This window comes from Simochromis diagramma, unplaced genomic scaffold (genome assembly GCF_900408965.1).
Source record: "Simochromis diagramma unplaced genomic scaffold, fSimDia1.1 OVJJ01000822.1, whole genome shotgun sequence".
NCBI classification, from domain to species: Eukaryota; Metazoa; Chordata; class Actinopteri; order Cichliformes; family Cichlidae; genus Simochromis; species Simochromis diagramma.
In genome coordinates, this window is record NW_024387520.1 from 2,170,219 (window position 1) to 2,192,174 (window position 21,956).

At 41.0% G+C, this 21,956-nt stretch overlaps 2 protein-coding genes and 2 non-coding genes across 5 annotated transcripts; 3 read left to right on the forward strand and 1 right to left on the reverse strand.

Annotated features, from left to right (window-relative positions):
* Positions 1-80: 80 nt before the first annotated feature.
* LOC120726192 (junction-mediating and -regulatory protein-like) lies at positions 81-13,736 on the reverse strand. Its single transcript, XM_040019588.1, has 10 exons — positions 12,234-13,736; positions 8,683-8,856; positions 4,663-4,813; positions 3,907-4,076; positions 3,640-3,805; positions 3,316-3,485; positions 2,978-3,049; positions 2,787-2,882; positions 2,161-2,704; positions 81-2,060 (listed from the first exon to the last, which is right to left on the reverse strand). The coding sequence occupies exons 1-10, from the start codon at positions 13,044-13,046 to the stop codon at positions 1,753-1,755; spliced, it is 2,664 nt and encodes an 887-aa protein (XP_039875522.1). The 5' UTR covers positions 13,047-13,736; the 3' UTR covers positions 81-1,752.
* Positions 7,322-7,393, forward strand: trnaq-cug. Its single transcript has one exon. It is a non-coding gene; the product is annotated as a tRNA-Gln (tRNA).
* Positions 13,737-15,044: 1,308 nt separating the features above from the next.
* Positions 15,045-15,116, forward strand: trnaq-uug. The gene has a single exon. It is a non-coding gene; the product is annotated as a tRNA-Gln (tRNA).
* A 998-nt stretch (positions 15,117-16,114) lies between these two features.
* Positions 16,115-21,931, forward strand: cenph (centromere protein H). Of its 2 annotated transcripts, none has more exons than XM_040019605.1 (10): positions 16,115-16,330; positions 20,075-20,251; positions 20,345-20,400; positions 20,483-20,528; positions 20,605-20,673; positions 20,761-20,817; positions 20,904-20,967; positions 21,325-21,376; positions 21,476-21,633; positions 21,734-21,931. In XM_040019605.1, the coding sequence occupies exons 2-10, from the start codon at positions 20,130-20,132 to the stop codon at positions 21,824-21,826; spliced, it is 717 nt and encodes a 238-aa protein (XP_039875539.1). In that variant the 5' UTR covers positions 16,115-16,330; positions 20,075-20,129; the 3' UTR covers positions 21,827-21,931. The 2 variants fall into 2 exon arrangements, with proteins under 2 accessions (XP_039875539.1, XP_039875540.1); XM_040019606.1 differs by lacking the exon at positions 16,115-16,330 and adding an exon at positions 17,948-18,306.
* Positions 21,932-21,956: the final 25 nt, after the last annotated feature.

A 21,956-nucleotide genomic window follows, 5' to 3' on the forward strand; every position in this document is an offset into this window, starting at 1 on the left:
CCGTGCCTGTTCTTTCTGCCTTGTGATTAATCTGTGAATGGCTCCCAACACAAGCTTAAGAGAAAAAGCACACTATTTTTTATAATTATTATTCATTTATTTATTTATTTATTGCATTAAAGCTGTTTAAGACAGAGCATGCTGAAGCTCTTCCAAGCTCAGAGCCACACTTGTAAATCCACATCTTTGTGCTATGTTTATGCAGATTCTTGTACTGTCTTTCCAAAAATTCAGGACTGAGTTTGTTCAGTGCTTTTAAACTTACTTAGCTTCTAAATATATATTTTCCCCCAGTGGTTAAAGCATAATAATTGTTCCTGTACAGATAAAGTGATTTAGAATTTGTACTATATATCATCAAAGTGCTCACACCATTTTCTGTCACTGAAACGATTTTGCACATGTTGGCTGTGAATTTAGAGTGTGAGTCCATGTGTGCATATCTTCACTTCCAGCACTGTGAGTAACAGGCCTCCTACTGTGTTCTCCTGCCCACCGAGTGCAGGGAAAGAAATTTGGAAAAATGCAATAAAGGGGAGGAGAGAAAGTGGAGAAGATGGCAGGAGAAACCGCATCAATCACAACCGACTGCTCCACGGCCCACATTGACTCCCCACAGTGCAGAGAGAATCTAGCCTCCTACGTACCATCCATCACTCAAACAAGCATGACCAGTTTCACTCCTCCACTGTGACTATCCCTTATATGAAGTTTGGGAATCACCAACTGAATCTACCCACGAGCACCACTGACACTAACCTTGACCTCCACCTCACCAAACAAACTTCAGTGACCCCTCGTCCAATCCTCTCTAACCGTAGGTGTCCAGCTTCAGATTAGAGATGCTGTTAGACGTGACAAATAATGATAAACCTTACTGCACCCTCTATTTCTTCCACCCGCCCAGCCATATGCTGCGGTCGAACAGATGGGTCGATACATATTTGCTCACTCAGAGAGGCTGTGAGAGTCGGGGGTGGTGAGGGTCAGAAGAGGACAAGAGAAAGGGGGAGGGGTGCAAATCTGGTGCCACAGAGGCAAGGATTTAAAGATGAGCACTGGTCCTTTTATTGTCAGACACGCCCATGCCCACGTGATGGGAATGGGCCAAAACCAGATTGGGCAACATAGTGAGGGGGCAGCTTGATGAAAAATATCAGATGCTGTAATGATTTACAATCTGGACACTAAATCCAGTGATCCCAGTTTGAACGTGTAAACTATTCATCGCTCAGTCTCCCAAAAACTTCAAATTACCAGCAACGCACATCTTTTATGCTGTAGGGTGAGTGAAGAGGTCACACAGCTCATCAGCACTTTCCATATACAGTTTCACAAATAAGTGTCAGTGCAGTATGTCAGCGAGACAGTACATTTGATATAAATAAAAAAGTAAACATGGAATCAGTACAGTCTGATGATGGGAACAAAACCACAGTGACATACAGTAGTAGTAAAAACATAATCGCTAACCATCGTGATGATGTAGTGTGAAAAAGAAACTGAAAACAGATTGACCATAGACCTTTGGAGCGTTTGGTGAGTTGGTGATAATTGTTGTGACTCTCTGGCGTAGTCACTGGGTACATGTGTGGCTGAGATGTGTGTGCTTGAATGATTGACTGTTTGTGTGTGTGTGTGTGTGTGTGTGTGTGTGTGTGTGTGTGTGTGTGTGTGTGTGTTTACAGTACAGTACAGTGTGTACAGTGCCAGAGGCTGAAGTCATCTGTGTTACGGGTGCAGCCCTGAACCCTAGCTTTCCCAGTCGTGGGCGGCCAAACCATCGTCGTCTGAGTCGGACTCTGGTGAGGCCTCCTTGATGCGGCGCAGCGCCTCGTGGATGCTCCTAGTCAGGGGGTCGGTGGAAGGCGGGAACTCTCCCTGGTCTTTTCTCTCTCTGCAGGGAACGCGACGAAGTTTGACTCCCTTACGAATTTGGGCCAGGATGCTGTTTGGGTCATCGTCACCCTTGGCAGGAAGCAGGGAACGCTGGTCGACCTTCCTCAGATGGAAGCTGCCTCTCTTCAGGGAGGCGAGCACCTCGTCCATGGGGGAGCTTACTGCATGTGAGCAGGGGGAGAAAAACACAGACTATGATTGGCTGCTGTAATTAGCTAATGTGAATACTCAAATTATTTTGCTTATTAACAGTCCTGGTACCTTTTCTGTTGTGGACGTCAAACTCTGGGGTCTTCCTCAGCTTTTTGCGGGCGCTCACCAGTTGGCTGCTGTCAAAGAAGCGAGGGATAAACGGGCCAAGCGGGGAGAGAGCGAGCTCTTCTGATACACTCTTCCCCCCAGCCTTCTGCCCCCGCCGCCCCGGGCTCCCAGAGGGCGACAGCTCCTCCCTTGTTGGTGGCGGGGGTGGAGGGGGTGGTGGAGGAGGAGGGGAGATAGGGGATGCTAGCAATGAGGACAAGGAGCAAGGAGAGCAGGAGGAGTCTGCAGGACTGGGCACAGGCAGCGGCGGAAGCGACGCCGTGTGCGCCGTCGTGGGCTGAGTGGTGAGCGTGGAGCTGGGGCTGGGGTCCGTCTGCACGCTGGTACTTAGACACAACGGCTGGCCCTGCTTCTGCACACAAACAGAGTCCGCGCACTCCTCCCTCTCACTCAAGCTACTCATTTCCACGCTTCTTCGCTCTCTTCTTGTGCTGTGAGCCGTGCGTAGCCGAGTGGACTTCAGAATCACCTGACCCGGGTACCGCTAGAAAAAGACACAAAGGTGTAGGTGAGCAAAAGATAATTACATATACTGAGACACCTCCAGTGAACAGGAGGGCACATACCTGTTTGAAAGTGCGTAATCTGTCCAGTGTTCTCTGCCTCTCCTGGCTTACTCTGCTGCTCTTCCTTTTCTCATCTTCCTCTTCTTCATTTTTCAGCTGGTAATTCATGAGTTTAGAAGAGGAGAGAGATGATGGAGATGCTTTAGCAGCAAAAAGTCCCATCATTAAAAAAAACCTAAAACAACTTCTACCTGGGATGTGGGGTCCTTTTGGAGGATTTGGCGTCTCTGCTGTTTCTGAGTGTGGTTGGAGACACAGATTTCCTATCGATACACACACCATCACCAATTTAAACAATCAATAAAAACTCACAGTCATGAACATACCATAATTATATATATGTATACACATATTTGCTTGGAGACATGTGTCTTTATAACTTGTTGTAGAGAAAATCCAAATATCTAGCACAGAAGAGCTGAACAGGATTGCAACCACAGTATTAGCAGTCACTTCTTCATTTTGAATAGGCTTCATGATCCAGGCTACACTTCAGGAATGAAAATAAAAGCGAGTAAAGCACACACACCCTCTTGTTCCTTAGATAGGAGCGTTTGGCAGTGATGCGCCCCCTCCTTGCCTCCAGCTGTCGAGCGCTGACCTGAAGTCTGCGCAGCTCTTCTCTCTCTGCAGTATCGTCCTCTGTTATATCATCCGCACTTTCAAAGGTGTCATAGTACACCACTTCATCCTGATGCTCTGAAAGCACACATACACATAAATATAAACCCTTAATGTACAACCAGAATTCAGAATGTCTTACAGCAGTTAATATAGCAGAAATTCTACTTCAGGACTCTCTTTAAAACAGGATAATTAAGATCTTGCAAACAAAAAGTAGCTGCAGTAGAACCTGTCATCTGTCTACGGATGCTATCTAACTGAGCAGTGAGGAGCAGCTCTTCACACTGTAGTATCTCAGCCTGGATGTCATAGAGCTGAAGCTGGAGCTCATAGTACTTGGTCTCCATGTGGTCTAAGAGGGCCATCGCGTCCTCACTGCTACACAGACTCTGCATCTGGAAGGAATGAATGTAAAAAATAGAAAACGGTCACAAAACAAAGCATGCTTAGTAAGCGTGCCTGGCAGTTTCATTTGGTCGTGAGCGTGTTACCACACCTCTTCTCGAAGTGTGTGTTTCCTCTGCTCTAGACAGATCTCCCTGGCTCTCTGGAGCTGGAGGGTTTCCTTTGCAACTGAGTAGCGCAGCCTCTCCATGCGCTCCACCGCCGCTGTCCACGAAGACTTACCAAACTTACGCTGATCCAACTTCATACGCTCGTATACACCTATGGACAACAAAACACATTGCACAGGTGGATGAGTGAAACGTGAGAGTGACTCATTCAGTCTCATCCTCTGGTACAGTGTGTGGGCACGTCACCGCAATTTCTTTTCCCTCTATGTGATGACTAAAGTCTAACATAAAAGGAAGGCTCCTTACAATAACACAGAGGGAGACATCTATTGGCCACATTTGGATATTGCATCTACTTTCTTTTCAGTCGTCTCTTCAAGCAATTAACTTACTTGATTTTTCATCTGATGAATTTGAGATAATAAAAGAATGAGTCAGCTGTGAAGGAAAACATGAGATAAGAGGGACACATAGTGGAGTGACCCTGCACTGACAGAAGCTGCTGGCAGAGCTGGTTGATCAATAGGTCGTCCTTGTTTCCTCCTGTTTCTGTTAAAGCACAGCTGTCTGCAGTGTCTCATTAATACCACATCGCATTAGCCCTGGGATCAAAACCACACACAGGTCAATAACACGCCAATGTCTCTACTGTGTGTGTGCGTGTTCTCTGTTTGATTATTCAAAGTCATCCTTCTGCTGCTTTATCGACTTGACGTGTCAGTGATGGCAGACCGTACCTTTCTGGGCTCTGGCAGTGATTTCAAAGTATTTTACAGTAAACTCTTGGATGTTGAGGACGGCCTCCTGAGCCTTCTTCTGCCAGTCAGAGTCTTCCTTTTTTAGACCTTCAATGCGCCTCGGGCCCAAGTAGTCATTCTCCATGGAAATCTAACGAGAGGATATACACACATTTTTTTCAGCAAGATTAAAAAGCGACATTTAATATTTTTCTGTGATGAATAAAATCTAAAGAAAAGTAAGTTTGTTTCGTTTTTTAATAAATCTTATTAACACTTCTCAAAATAACCCTTTGGATAAAGTATGTAGTGTGCTGATAATAAAAAATGAATAACCATTGAATAAGAATAATAGAAAAAGATTAGGAAGCAGCTGCTGTGTACACAGTGGAGCCAAATCTCAATGACAAGTTAGCTGCCCATTCATAAAAACATACACCTTTAAGATAGCACTGCTTCTTTTCCATTTGAGATCCAGAGTGGTGGTGGTCTAAACTCCAAATATCACACATTACTAAGCTACTGCCACTTGGTGGTAAGAGTAAGTTACACAAATGGTTCTCCTAAACTTTGGAGTCACTGTGGTATACATAACAGTACAGATAATCTCCCCACACATAAAATCTGTGTGGAACGGTTTTAAAGTTTAAACACACACTCCATTTAAGTGCTTTCACCACAAAAAGCAGGCCTGGAGGGGCAGCCTCACTCCCACACACAGAAGTACTGGCAACTGTCATGAAATTCCATCTTCTCTTTTAGTTTAGTTATTTTTAATTACTGTGTGCACAGTCAAGTGAGCATGTATGCAAGTAGACATCTATAACAAAAAGTAGTGTCAGCCTCACACGGTCACTGAGATTACAAAAGCATGTGCGATGATGAAAAACAAATTTTAAAAAAACTTAAATCTTAATTGTTTCCGTTGTTTTATTGGTTATGTTTATGGAAGATAGAATAATGTCAGTTGAGCATGTAAATATTAATATCAACAAATACAGTATGAATTAATGTAATATTGTATTTATCAATATAATAAATACAATATAAATATAATAAATACAATATTGTATTTATCAATATAATAAATACAATATAAAGTTGTTTTTTAATAGCTTAACTGAAAAGGCTAAACTTTCATATATTCTGTATTCATTACATGTAAAGTTGATATTTCAGGGGTTTTATGTTTCCATTTTGATGAAGTCAGAAATCCACTATCTAAAATTGTTAGAATACTTCATATAGATTTTTATTAAATTACTATTCACACACTCTAAAAAACTCTAGTTCAGCATACGCAGCCACAATAATGCAGTCCAAATTACGATCAACTTTAAGCCTCAGTTCTGAAGGCTAGATGTTCGCACAACCTCTGTACTCCTGAACCCAAGACAACATCAGATACATCTCACGTAGGTGTAAGAAAACAATAACTGGACCTCTGCTCGCTGGTCCAATGTCCTCTTTTCAGATTAAATCAATTTTGGTTTTTTGATTTCCAATCAAAAAAAAATGGCTTGAAATATTTCACTGAAAGTTAATCTTCTAGAATTAAATTACAGGAAGTCTGAACTATTTTACAACATTCACATTTTTTGAGATGCACTAGTGCAAATTTCAGAAACTAATTAAAGCTTGGATCAGTTCAGCATCACACCATTTGTCATTTAATTATCACATTGCAGCATCATGTTTCAGAGAGTTAGACACCAAAAAAGAATAAACAATCCATCACTAATGTGGAAAGCAGGAGAGTCCTTTTTTTTTGTTTTTACACAAAATCAGAATCAGAATCGCGTTTATTGGCCATGTATATGCAGAGACACATACAATGAATTTGGTTCCGGCAGATGGTGACTGTGAAGCACAGCAATGTATATCTCAACAATGTAAGCAACACAATTCACCCCCCCCCCCACACACACACACACACAAGCGTGTGGATATATACAGCTACACATGCATACACATACATACACAAACATACACAAGCTGTGTAAACCAACCATAAACAACCCATCTAAATCTTATATACATAAAATACAGGATAACAGAAATGAAATGAAGTGAAATGAATACCACAGAAATCATAAGACAAACAAGATTACAGAGCTAAACATCAACTGGCTGACCCTTATTAACCTTCCATCTCTATTCAGCAGTGCACCAGTATCATTTGCCACTGCAATTTCCTGAAGGTTTTTGAATAAATATATTCTTCCATATTGATTTGTGCTATTATATAGCTAAGGTTACAGGATATAAATAAATATTTCACAAGAGGATCTCAAATGCTCTCAATCTATATGTTAACTCGGGTACAAAAAATATGTATAAAAAGTTCTTAATTAAGATTCGTCTTTCCAGTGTTTTTCACTTCACAAAAAATAACCTTTGATCAAGTGTTTTGATATTAAATGCTACTCCATCACAGAGTAGACAGACATCAGTCCTGCCAGCTCTGAATCATCAGTTAACCTAACATGCATGAACATTAGAAGAAGAAAGACCACTTACTCTTGTCTAACCATTTTGTGAAGATAAAAGAACTTAGTCACTGAAAGTCTTGCTGTGTAGTAGCTGCAGATGCTGTAGGCTATAAATACACCCGGATGTTTGAGTGTAACCCACTCCTACCTCCCCAACTCTGGTAGGAGGTTCCATGGTGTAATGGTTAGCACTCTGGACTCTGAATCCAGCGATCCGAGTTCAAATCTCGGTGGGACCTGCATATTTTGTAACCTCTTTCTCCCCTCTTGTTTTCTGGCAAAGCCTCGATTCTGCTGACATACTGTTGAGCAGACTAAATGCACTACAGAAAAAATCCAGAGAGACAAAAAGGGAGGTTCTGCTCTACTTATCAGAGTAGTATATGTTTATTATTCTTTGTTATTAAGCTGGACTCAATTAGAACAAAAAATTCTCAGGGTTAGAAAAAGGTAATTGTTTGAGATAAAGTACAGCGATTGTTACTTCTTTCATGGTTCAGATTCCTGGTTACCAGGGTGACAAATACCAGCTGAACAGCGTGGACAGCATATTGTACGTGCTGTAGACGTAAAAAATACTTCCTACTGATTCTGTTTCTTCATTAGGTCCTATAGGTGTACCTGCAGTACACCTATAGGACCCCACACAACATGATTTATTCATGTCTCTGTGAGAATACGGGAAATTGGAGATCCATTCACTCTGACAGCATTTCACTCACACACCACCAGAAGTTTTTCAGGTACTGTGGAAAACTTAGAGGAAGCGGTTTTGATCCAAGGATGGGAAAGCTGTGTTTTTTCTTAGTAGATGGATATCAAGTGGCAAAGTTAATATCCATCCAAAAGACACTGAGGTCTTATTATTATTGATGTGCTGCGTGTGAGTCATGGAGCTAAATATAAATGTGCCATCAGCACTGCAATGATTGAACAAAGCTTTTCCACCATTTATCCATTCACCAGCATTCATCTTCCCTTTGCAATTAGATCCGTCTCATCCCCCTCCCACTGTGTTGGAGCTTATCAGAAAATACAAGATAATTTGTAATACCATAATACATCTTCGTCAAACACACACATACACAGTGTTGCAGACAAATGGAGCAGGCTCTATTTTAGGAGACATGAGAATTTCCTGTCAGGTCCATTGTGTTTTATGATCCGTCCATGTCACTGACTAAATGCAGAAATAATATGTAATTTAAACATAGCAGCTAAAGAAGAGGTCAGAAAAACCCACACAACTCCCATGATCTACAACAACAATTTGTGTCTCATTTTATTTTTATTTCCTCCTGGTTATATGTCACCAGTGTTCTTTTACCCCCTATGTGTAAAATGTTTGTTTGCATGCATACTATGTAAGCTACTTGTCATGGATTGACTGAAAGGGCTTGGTAAAATGCCAAGAGGTCTTGCAAAATTACTGGGTCACTAAAGGATTTAGATCCAAACCTAAGTCCAAACAAATTCCCACGAAATATCAAGAATGCCTCTCTGATTCCAAACCAGGGGAAATTGTTACCTTGATCTGCTGCCTGCGTAGCATGGCTAGTTCCCTCATGTCTCTGAAGGGCTGCAGAAGATACTGGTACAGCTGTGTGGAGGCCTCCAGCAGACCTCCGTAGGCCTGGTCTTCTTCCTCATATAGCTCCAGTAACTCCACCATACTGTCCATGGTCTTGTGCTTCTCCAGCAGCTGCATTTTATACGTACAAGAAGTTATTTTTCTTAACATCGACAACTTTTAAAACACAAAGGAAAACAGCGCACATCGAGCAGCTTACAAACATACTGCAAGTCAGGGGTGTTTCCATGATTTTTAAAATAAGGTGGGATTGCACAAGAGCAAGGTGGAGGGGGCATCACAAGAGACCAGAATATTTAATCAGAAATGAAGCGTAGAAGAGCCTGGAAATTGTTTTATATTGAATAAATTATAAAGTATTTAGCCCTTTTAATTTAGTTAAAAAGCCTTAAATCTACTTTTGGACCATAGTACAATATATCTTAGCAAACATACTCAAAACATAAAGATTAAGCAGAGTCAGATAAATGATATCCTAATTATTTATTTCATTAACGACTGTATCACTTCAATCTTGCAGTGAGATGTGATATTGAATACCTATACACTGTTGGATAGCTTTATTTGCAATAAAAATGCCTAGAATAAAATATATATTTTTTCAATCTGCAAAATAAAATCTAAAGCTTTAAAATACATGATATGAATGGGATTTGAATCCAAACAGAATAGAAGGGAGTAAAAAGCGAGAAGATTATAAAAACTATGACTAGACTACAAGGATGCTTTGTGTAACTGTAAATAACAGGAGTATATCTGAGCGTAGTCTCTTGCTGCATAGACTATGGCTAAGTGAGCAGAGTCATTGCAGCTGCTGGGAATAAGATCGATACACGCACATTTTTGCCAGACTGAATAATCCTGTAGGCTACCAGCAACACCAAAATAAGCATTAACTCATCCCTCAAATGGAGTGAGAGGATCGATAGGCCAGTGTGTGTGTGCGTGCATGTGTGTACGTGTGAGATGTCTGACAAAATAAACAACTTCTGTTTTTGAATGAGCTATAGAGCGCTGTCACTGCAGTCCAGGGAGCGCAGCCTGTGATAAACAGTTGAATAAGATCAGCAGCTCCTCGAGGATGAATCCTCCGTCGAGCAAATGGAAATCCCAAACTGATAAACACTTACTGAAGCAATCAGAGCGATGGCTCGGCTGTTTAATGTTTTCAGTTCAGGAAAAGGGCAGTAAGGCAACACTTCCTCTGTCTGATTTTCTGCCTTTTTTATTCTGACAGCGGGAGCGGGTGTGGGACCGTCTGGGTGAAACGACATGGCTTCTCTCACTCGTGTGCGCTATTCAGTCTCTCTTTGCTGCCAAAAGCAGAGCAGAGAGGAAATGCCTCGGCCAGAATAGTCACATAAGCACATCAGTATAAATGCATGTCGTTTCAACTCTAAGTTAAAAAAGACATGAAATGCATCACGCTGTGACTGCGATCATAAACACAGCATCTTTAAGAGGAGCCTTCTATCCTTTTTCATTGCATTTGCAAAACGAATATAAGTGTATTGTAAGAAATGGTTTCACTAAAATTAGCTTTTAAATAGTCCATGTAGTTCAAAGAAATCCGGGTAACACACCAAGGTTTATCTACCACTTCCACTGTAACGTTATGAAGAAGTAACAGTGTTGAAAACACTTCCGTTAAAGGCCTCTCTCACCTGTTCCCTCGGGGGCCTTCTCTCACTGTCTGGCTCCACAAGTCAAGGATGCATTAATCTACCACTGCTGATTAGGAGCACAATGCGAGAGCCGATGAGCATCAATACCTATTGCTATTATGAGCTTTTAACCAATCATTAGCTGCTGCTTAAGTGTGTCAGAGGAGCAGGCCCAGAGCATGGTGTCTGGAGGGTGTCTGCACTATTAGTCAGAGTCCCGGTCAAACATTAAATCATTGCAATTTGAAATGAGTGATGTTATTAAAATAAATATTACTCCTTTTACTTCAAAACATCTTTAATTAGCATTTATTAAATAAATGTAAAATTCATTTTCAAGGCCACAAATCAGTCAGACTCATAATTTCAAAATGAGTTAAAGGTCATAAACATAAAATGAGGTTATGTGCTCCTCTAGCATGAATTATAGTTATAATGTTAACTTTATGGCTTACAAATTCACCTCACAATCAAAAGAAACCAGTTTTGATCCCAGGTTTGTGTGTGGACTGGACTCGCTCAGCTGTATAAGCAGACTGCTGACTCGCTGTGAGTTTAGTACAGCACACTGCAGTGAATTTTTATTAAAAAAAAAACCCTTTGCTCTCTGGTGAGACAGCATTATTGGGTACTCCACCTTATCTCTAGAGAAAAGGAAAAAAACTGAAGCACTCTGGGTGTCTCTTGTATTGTAGAGGTTACACTGTCTTTTTTTTTTTTTTTTACCTCCCGTAACTTCATGTGATCTGGTTTTTTCACACTTCAGTCCCCTTAGAGTTTTAGGTGAGTGAGATGGAGTTTTTCCTTCCCACTGTCGCCAAGTGCTTGCTAATAGGGGGTCGCCTGATTGTTGTGACAATATAAAGCGCCTTTATTTATAGAGTTCTAACTTACAACATTGTTGTTGTGAGTTAGAACTCTATAAATAAAACTGAATTTAACTGAACTTTGTTCTTTCTTTCTAACCTCAGAAACTAGCTTCCTACTCAAAGGGAACGTGATTCTATTTGTCTCCTCTCGTCCTGTGACGTCTGTCCTGTGACAGTAGTGGAAATGAAATGCCTTTTTGTTTTCATTAATTCTGGGTTTATTATTTTTAGTTATTACGCATCGTAGTGTTTTTTAAATTATAATTTAAAGAAAAATAAAACCTTAAGGCTATACTGGAGGACGCATCAGTACCCCTGGAACTTCAAATTCTTAGCTTTAATGACAAACAACACACACTAATGCAGTATAATATATGCATAGAACGATAGATATGCAAAAATAAATAAATAAATAAAATAAAAACTTCCAATCTTAACTAATCAAGCAAATAAATCTGGTTTCAATAGTTCAGCCATTTCTGTTGAACTCTTTTTTGTGTGTTTTAAGTGTGCCTGCTATAACTGTCTAACCTACATAGAACAGATTTATTATAGCAAATGGAAATGACCAAATTAGCTTCTCTGAAGAATAAGCCAGTGTTTGTCTCATGAGTTCTCTTGCTGTATTCATGATTATTCAAAGCAAACCCGGAGTTAGTGTCCTGTACAACTATTATTTTAGCAGTTCTACATCCACTTTGGGGGTTTTTGTGCCTTCAGCATCCTGTTATGAAAGAGCTCTTTTTTTTGAAGTCTTACTGTAGGTGAATCCCATGTAATATTAGGGGTTTTTTTTTCTGAGTTTGTGTGTTTTTGTGTTGTTAAATTTTGTACATAAATAAAATAAATACCCTGTGCAATGAATCGGGTCTGGTAAGTGCAGCACATCTTAATTTTCCAGATGTGCGGACACACTTGTGTCACAGACAGGCTGTGGGAGGATCTCAAAACTCACCTCCTGCAGATGTTTATTTGCTCGGCTGAGCCCCTCTTCGTACCCGGACTGCCTCAGTTCGCTCAGGCTTTCGTAGTACTCATCCGGGTCGTCATTTTCCGTGAAGAGAACCTGGGAAAGTATCTTCCAACCGCAGGTGTCGAGCGCGTGACCCAAGTACACCTGTAAATTGAAGCACAGCGCGTCCATTTCTGTTTCGGATACTTCCGCCGGGCCGAACAACACCGTCCACATCCCGGCCGGCTCCTCCGGAAACACCGGAAGGCATGGCTCCAGGACGGAGTTTATCGAGCACAGCTGCTGGTGGATTGCCCGAAGGTCCTGAAAGGAGAAGAGTCCGGCCCAGCTGCAGTCCTCCCTGCTCAGACTGTCCAGCTCCTCCAGGTCCAGGCAGTCCAGTGATAGAGACAGCTGGTCCTCTCTGAGTGATTGTAACGCGTCGGTGTCGGGGCTAACCCGCGAAGCAGCGGGTTTAGTCGCAGTCTGAATTTTGACAGGACTATGTTTTGACAGGGACTTGGTTTTAGGGCTGCATGCTTTAGCCTCACTGGCTCCTTTGCTAGACGCTATATCCCTTACGGGACTTTCGAGCCATTTTGTTTTGTCCCCCTCCAGACCAGTCACCTCCACAGGAGGGTCCCTACCAAAGCTTCTCCTCTGCACCGTCCTGTTATGACACGTAATGGCAAATTTGCCCTCCACCTCATTCCAAGCGACGATGAAAACAAATTTATGCTTCTCCTTCTCCTCAAACGCATTCGGGCGAACGGCTACCCACCCCGACTCCAAATTATCCTCCATTGTAAAGGACATCTCTGTCAAGTGATGAAACGGGAATATGCTGCGGTGGCACTGTCTGGGAGTGGGGCGTGAAACGGAGAGCCTCACGGCGCTGTAACGTCGTTTACCAAACCGTTTGCTCTCCGAGGAGATTTCGCCTGGGGGGCTATCCTCCTTCGCTCGAGTGGATGAATTTGAAGCAGTGCGGTTTCATGTCCCATCTCTGGCCCACCTGCTTTCAGCTTGGACGTCTATCGCATCATCGAGCAGCCGTTACCTCTGCCATTAGCTTTCCCGGCCGTTAAAGACTCGGCTCTGACACATAACAGGCGCCCGAGTGTTTACCAGTCCAACGGTCGATCCGCCTGTCAGCTGGGTTCTGTTATTCTCTCGGCTCCAGAGCCCCTTTCTAATCATGAAGCACGACACCAAAGCAGACATCGTTCAGATACGCCACGCCGAGAGCACACATGAGCGTTACACGGGGCTCTCTCCGGTCTGTGTGAAAGGGTAGCATCGTCTCCAAACTCACATTACCATGTTGTCTTCAGTGTTCGCCCAGCAGGACCACAGACGCAAAATATGATGCCTTCAGGTACACTGAGATATGTCGGAACTATATTGATAAACTCGGAGACACGGGGAAATAGGCAAAACTGAGTGCTGAAAGCTACACTGCGGTCTATTTATGAAACATTGGAGACTTTATGTAAATAGAAAGAGCGGTTTGCATTAACGTTTGTAATCCCATGGAAAGCTGCTTTAGCAGCAGTTACTTACCATGTTACTACTGACTGCTATACTAATGCAAGCCAGCTTTGAGGACACTGAGTCTGCATTGCTGTATCCCAAAAAGCACGTGAACGCAACATTAGAGATTCCGCTTGAGTAGGGCACGTAACTGTGGTAGCTTAGAAAATAAAAACAATGCAGCTTTTTTCCGAAATTAATTAAATAATAGTTAGATGCACAGAATAATAACTTTTTAAAATATTTCACCAATTAAATTGACAGCTCATTTTCTGAAGTAACTGAATGACCCCATTTCTAGAAGGCCCCTGAAATCATCTAATATAAAACAGTTCATTCCCTCTTTCTTTTTAGAGGAAGGGCAGGAAGCCGAGTGAACCAACTTTATGTTCAGGTCACCAGGGATCAGTGGGATGACTCATACAGACAGCCATTCACACCTACAGCCAAGTCAGAGTAGCCACTTATTAGTTTAACCCGCTTGTCTTTGGACTGTGGGAGGATTTAGTTGCCATCATAATGATGATGTAGTCCAAAACCACTAACCTTGAAGTAATAAAGTAGTTGAAAAAAAAACTGAAGAAAAGAATGTGCCTCAGCTTACATAGTTAAGTTCAGAGGAGGGAACTGGTATTGAGTTACACAGCTCCTGTTGTTTACACGTTGGCTGGGCTGTTACAGAAGACAGGGATGGAAAATAGCATTCCCCATTAATGGTCACAGCCTTGAGATAGATAAAAGTGAGTCCCTCACCAAGGTCTGTTTCTCCTAATGATGCAAAGAAAAAAAAATCCTTAATGGGTTCCAACGAAGACTGCCTCCCACCACAACAACCTATAGAGCACTGTGTTTGCATTATTAAACAGATCCCTGGGACCTCTGGGATCCTGTAGTTTTAAAGACGTTCATTTAAAAATACTGCAAAATGCTGAACATCTCCTACGACTATCAGGAGCAAGTTGGGGTGATTTCGGATAGACGGCTGAACATTTCTGAAGAACCGCGTGTCCTTTTTTTTAAAATCTTCTTTTGGATTTCACTGGACTACCGCCTAACAAAACCTCCATATTAACAGCCCAGTTTATTTCCAAATACCTGAAATCACGCACTGGTACAGACACATACATTCACACACAATGAAACACAGAGCCCGTTGATTTAGGGGACTCAGTTAAATGGGATTTACTCAATCAATTCAATGAAATTAATTGAAAAATAAAACCTTATTTTGGCTTTTGAGTAGAGTGCGCCAAAGGGGATTTTGCGCAGGACTTTTGCAAGGGTTCCATGGTGTAATGGTTAGCACTCTGGACTTTGAATCCAGCGATCCGAGTTCAAATCTCGGTGGAACCTGTCGCTTTTCGCTTTGAGGTGGCATCAAATTGGCCTACTGTTGAGTACATCATCCATAATCAATCGGCATAAAAAGATTTATGGTTTGTCATGTGTTATGGAAATGCTTATTTGGGCCCCTGCATGTGTTTAATCCTGCTTGATGTTAGATCAAATTGCGAAGTTTTTGTGGTGTCCTGCTTTGGGAGGCTATTGCAATTTGCAACTGTTTGGAAAACCCTACCTGATTCAACCTAAAGCGTTTACCTAATCAATCGAAGAAGTAAGAATGGCTTCAATAAATTAATCCAGTCAGAAGAATAAATGTCAGGCATAGTTTACATATAGAAAAAAAATGCATGTAAAATAGTGTTTCAGTTTTAACTGTGTCAGGTGTAGAGGTGCAAATTACACTGCTGCTTACACAAATCATAATCTTGCATCACAACTGAACCTCATCCTGGTTTGTTTTGTTTGATGGACCTCAGGAAGTCGAGGCGAGATCGTCAGTTCAGCGTGCAGGGGAAACACCTTGGGTCACAACTAAACTCATGGTTCATTGTATGATTTATGGCACCGTGTCTAACACTTTTACTCTCAAGAACAAATACTTGAAAATAGTAGAGAGAGAATGATGAGACAAAACTTTGCGAGTAAAGGAATAAAAGGCGTATTTCAATAAACCGTGTTTGTCTTGAATGAAGAATACTTTTGTTTTTGTATATAAAAAAAAATGTACATTGGTTTCATACCACTCTTCAGCCACTAATATTTTTAAAAAGCAAGTATTTCATTTCATATACATGCGGGTTAACTATAGTAGCTATAGTAACTATGGTAAACGGTATGATAAAGAAAACAAACCTGTTGTATTTGTCCACATATTTGTTTTCCCTCTCGACCAGCAGGGGGCGCCGCATCCCTTGATGTGTGACAGGCAGAGCCTTTGAAAATTGAAAGTTCAGTTGAGCGTTGGTTCTGGTCACAGGCAGACGTGTGACGTATGGTGACGTTCCGTTACGTGTTTCTTGGCGGGACGGCGTCGTTATAAAATTAAGTCGCGCGGCGTAAACAGTTTGATGTGTTACAGCTGGTGACATTTTGATAAGCAAAAAATTGTTAACTTTAACGGGCGAGTGTAACGACGACGCCAGGGACTAACCTCTGCTTCTTCGTCTTCTACTTCTTCTTTTTTTAATCTTGACATAAGACAGCGTTAACCTAACTCAATCGAGGTAAGACTTATATGTAAACCGAAGTAGTTTTAACGCTAAGTTATAACCAGCTGAAAACACGTTAAATGACGTTATATGAAAATAATGCATGTGTTTACTCTCCTGTGTAGTGACTCGGGTGCTTGTTCTTAGTTTGAGGATTCACTTTATTTTTCTGTAACGGTACACTCACCGGGCACTTCATTAGGTAAACGTTGCTAGCACTAGGTTCGACCCCCAGAACTGCCTTCCTTATTCATGGTCTATGTTGGCACGATAGCATCACACAGTTGCTGCAGATTTGCAGCAGTTGCACATTCATAATGAGTATCTCCAAGTCCAGTTCATCCCGGATTTGGTGTATTAGATTGAGATCCGGCGCCTGAGGAAAGCGGACTCACTATCTTAGCCAAGAAGCCAGTTTGAGATAATGTGACATTGTGTAATGATACTGTTCTTAATAGCAGTCATAAGTTGGGTTCAGTGTACTTATAAAAGGATTGACTTGGTTAGGAACAATACTCAAGAACGCTGTGGTATTTAATTGATTTTCAGCTAAGAGACCCAAAGTGTACAAAGAATCTCTAACAGGCCATTACACCAGACAGCAGCCTGAACCATTGAAACAAGCCAGTCTATGTAATTTACACCAAATCCTGACCTTACCATCTGAAATTTAGAACAGAAGTCAACATTCATTAGACCAGTAATTTTTTTTTTTTTTTTGTAATTTTCTGTTGTCATGTGTTTGTGCAAACTGTAGCCTTAGTTTCCTGTTTTTAGTTGACAGGAGTGGCCCCCATTGTGGTCTTCTGCTGCTGTAGTAAATCTGTTTCATGTAGTGCATTCAGAGATGCTCTTCTGCATACCTTGGTTGTAACGAGTGATTATTACCTGGTCATTCTACCCTTCCTCTGACATTAACACTGTGTTTTACCCCAGAACACTTCCATTGACTGGACAGTTTCTTTTTCAGATCATTCTCTGTAAACACTAGAGATGGTTGTGTGGGGAAATCCTAGTAGATCTCCAGTATCTAAACTACTCAGACCAGCCCATCTAACGCCAACAATCGTGCCATGTTTAAAGTAATGTCAATCAGCTTTCTTCTTCATTCTGATTTTAAGTTTGAACTTCAGCAAGTCAGCTTGACCATCTCTGTATGCTTAAATGCATTGAGCTGAGAGTTTTTCTCCTCCTGAGACTCACTGTTCAAAACGTATTAGTTTTCTAAAGACATGACCTTTTCATACATGTACATCTTCTTTTTTTAGTTCTTAATTTTTTAATGGATGGGCTATTACGTGTAAAAATGTAATAGCCAAACTTAATTCTTTAAAAAGAAAGATTAAATACATTGGGATGTTGTCACACACACAGTTATAAGAGTGTAATGCACAGTGAAATGCTTATATATCAGGTCCTTATACGAGTAAAGTGGAAGACATAAATAGAGAAGAATCACTGAACTCATTTAATGGTTGGTTAACATTATGAACTAGTAGTTCAGCTATAGGCCAATTATCCAGAAGTCGGTTAATATGTTGTGGGCAAGGGTGGGCTTTGTTTCTTTTAAAACGTTAAAATGAGCATTAAAGAGAGTGAAACCAACTCCCACTGTATGAGCCTTGCTGAAGGTGCATGAGTAGAAGATGAAACCCGTCTTAATGTGGACTGTTCCTCCTGCTTGTCTTCAGTTTTACCCTCCTGTCCGACAGGTGGCGGTACTGAACTTGTAGGCTGGTTTGCTAATCCCTGACAAAGAAAAACAATAACAATTTAACGCGGTGACAAAACTGATTACCTATTGCGCATTTTCTTGCTAATTAACAACCGTATTTCACACAGATGAAAGCTTGTGAAGAGTTGTAACTCGCCGTTACACTGAGCGACTGACGTTAACTAGCAAGTGTAACGCTGAAGCTAACAGAGGTTCAGCAGACAGTGCTTATTTGATGTCATTTGGACTTGAAGCATCATCAATTCCGTTCAGAGAGGTAAAAAAATTTATTTTAAATAAACCGATATTAGTTTTAGCGCTACGCTGACAGCTGCTGAAAAGGGCCGCTGTAACCGTATAAAGACGAGCATCAACTCTGATTAAGGCTGCTGTATGTGTGTGTGTGTGTGTACAGCGCAGAAGCAGAGCTGCACTGAAGTACAGTTTTCAGCTTCTACGACATCAGAAGCCTGCGCTTTACTTTGTGTGACTGTAAAACTGATGGGTGACAAATTACTGCGGGTACTTTTTACACAGGTGCTAAGCATAGCACCGTGAAGCGATTGAACTACCAGTGATACGATGATGATTTTATATAAGATGACAGGAGCGGAAGGTTAAAGTGATTTGAGAAGTGGTTTCACTGTGTAGCAATGAACAGGTGGCAGGAGCCTCAGTCACAGAAGCCTGTTTGCTCGTATCTTGGCTGCGTTATCTGCATTATCTGAAGATTGACACTTGCACAACAAAACTGCTTACTGTTTGCAAACCACTGAGCTCAGTGGTTACGGTGGAGGCGTACAGCAAGGAAACCAGACAATTCATTGGTGCAACCTGCAGAATCTGCCCGGATTTTCTTTTTCTACATAACGTTGTGCAGTTTTCTGGTCAACTGAAAAACCGTCTGTCTGTCTGCCCGCTGGCCACCACTCACAACCACTTGATCACAAGGTGATTGCATTGGTCGCTTAATAGGAGGCAGTCTTCTGTATTCAGTCACAGTTTGCCAGTCAGAAATATACTTGATGTTATCAAATACTTGCTGTCTAATTCATAAATGCAGACAGATTGCCAACATGTCGCCATCAGTTTGAACAAGTCTTTGTTAATGAGGAGACTCGACTCAAATGGCTTCCAGCTGGTTGTATCCTGGTCATATTCCTATAGAGCAGAAAGGCTGCTGAGCACAAATTTAACAGTTAAAAGTGAATTTCTGTTGATGTCTATGAGGACACAAATTCACATTTGGTATTTTCAGACAGCTTATCACTGTTAACTGTTGTATTATCAGGAACGGATTGGATGTAATTAACAACAACTGTAATTAAAATTCAGTTGCATACAGTTGGCCTGTCTGTCTTATGGCAATACAGCTATGCCAGGTTTATTGACAGTGTTGGTGTGCTTATTGGATAAATCAGACAAAGTTTAACTTTGAGAACATAATTGGTTATTTTAAAAGTTATTGAAACTTAGTATATCATAAAATCTTAATGCATATCAAATTGTGATAATATTTTATTGTGGGGTATTTGCCGATCCCCACTTAAAATATGGTATTTTTATACAAGCTTGTTTCTGCCAAGTGGGACTATTAATAAGACACTAAGCCAAAATTTCTTATCACAATCTCAACATTTTGACTTACTAATTGAAATTTCAAATAATTTTTTCACATGTTTGAGTTGATAAGTTTGTATTTTGAAACAGCCTTCCTCAGCTTAGCTGCTGAAAACTTAAGTTTAACTCTGTCTTGCTCATGATTTGTGGCCATTTTTTTTTGCACGAGCTGCATGTGTGAATTATGAATGAGTGTAAGGCTGTATGATACGAGGCTGTATGATGTGTTTTGTATGTTGAGATGAGTATACTTGTTTCGGCCACTGAAACAAAAAACCAAAAAAAACTTGATGACTGGCAGACTTCAAGTTAAATGCCATTATTTTCTGTATATTGGTGCATATTAGTCAGTCTGAGTTTTAATGAGCTATAGTTTCTTATGTTGGATTAAACCCACATTTCTGTGGTTTGATTTGTCTCTCCAGGAATCTTCACTCGTTTTTTTTGTTGTTTTTTTTTTTTTTTGTTTGTTTTTTGGTGATGGAGTCATCTGACAGCCAGGGGAAACTCAATCACATGGTGGGGACTATGGAGCCAAATGATGTTCCTGCTGCTGAAGGTGCCACCGGACAGAAAGACGCGTCACCTGTAGACATGCTGAGGTTTGTATCTCTCACCCCAACATTGGTGTTGAAGGTCAGTTTTTGATCCAGCTGTGCCGCACACGTCACCTCTGGTCTTTACTTTCTTTACAGAATAAAGCAACAGATGTCCAACCAGTGCTTTGAGATGGCAGTACAGCTCAACGCAGGTATAAAACAATTTTCTTGATTAAATTTGTTCTTATTTTTTAAGAGCAGAAATGGAAATTAATTTTAAGTTTCCCCTGATAGAAAAAAATAAAAGGTCATGCAGCACATCTGAAGCAGAGAGAGACTTGTGAGTATTTGATGTTTTAAAGCCAAATGTTAAATAAAAAAGGGGAAAAAAAGATGTTGACACTTGTTTGTTTCAGGCCAGAATATATCAGTGAGCTTGAAAGGATGAAGACGCTTCATTTTAACAGCACACTGACCCTGCACAGGTAAACTGCTGCTTGTATTATTTGTTTTTGGAGTTCAGATGTTCTCATGTTTTTCGTGACAGATCATTGATTGTCTCTGTCTTTCAGAATGCAGATGTGGCACGCTATCGGAGAAAAGCTGAACTGGAGTGACTCTGAAGCAGAGTAAGTCAACTGACAACATACAGAAACAGCTGAAATATTTAATTATTTTTATCAAAACATTTGTTTTTGTTTTTTTTTTTCCTCAGTGCTCTGAAAGCCATAAGTGACCGCTGCATGGGTCTTTGTTCACACATAAAACACCTTCAACAGGTGAGCAGCTTAAGTCTGTGTTCTTCTTTGAAGTGCTTTGTGTGTTTAAAATTTTATGGGATTTCCTATATTAGACAATTTGTTTTGTTAGGGTATTGTAATCACTTATAGTATTGTGCAAAGGTCTTGAGTCAACCCTCATTTGATATTTTGCTTGGAAAATGGATAATGTGTTCTGATCTTTATTGAAACATGAGAACGTTCATGGAAGTGCAGTGTATATAAGGCAAAAACAGGATCTGTCCAAGTCAATACTTGGCATGACGACCTTTATTCTTCAACATAAATGCTACAGGTTAAAGTGCTACTTAAAGTTGAGGGTTTTATACCCTAATCCACTATTTATTTTTCCAACAGGAGTCCAAAAAACTTCAAGATGAGGTTACAGAAATACAGAAGAACAGACTTGGTATGCTTTACGAGAAAGAAATCGGATGTCTTTCACAGTTAAAGTTCTTAGTTATTTATTGTTTCGACTCCAGATTAAAGTAGTACTTTCTGCTTGCAGAGATGAAACGGCTCACGCATGAGAAGATCAAACACATGGAGGAGTCTTCAAAGAAAGAGTATCCAGACATGGAAAAGTACAAAGCTGCGTTGGAGAAAGGCCAAGCAAACCTGGAAAAATATAAAAAGATGGCCATCATGACCCAAAATGTCCTCAGGGTAAACTTTAGAAAAAACAGTCGGTACAGTTTATGACTGAATGTATGATACTCACTCGCAGTTTTGTTGGTTGTATGTTAATGTTTGTTTTCCTCTTCAGGGCATTCTCTTGGCCTGTAAAGTCAACTGGCTTGATGATCCCAAACTTCGAGACATCGCCATGACACTCGAGGAGTTTCCCATCTCTGAGTAAAGATGGTGTGTGTGTGTGAGCGTGTGTGTGAGCGTGTGTGTGAGCGTGTGTGTGAGCGTGTGTGTGAGCGTGTGTGTGAGCGTGTGTGTGTGTGAGCGTGTGTGTGTGTGTGAGCGTGTGTGTGTGTGAG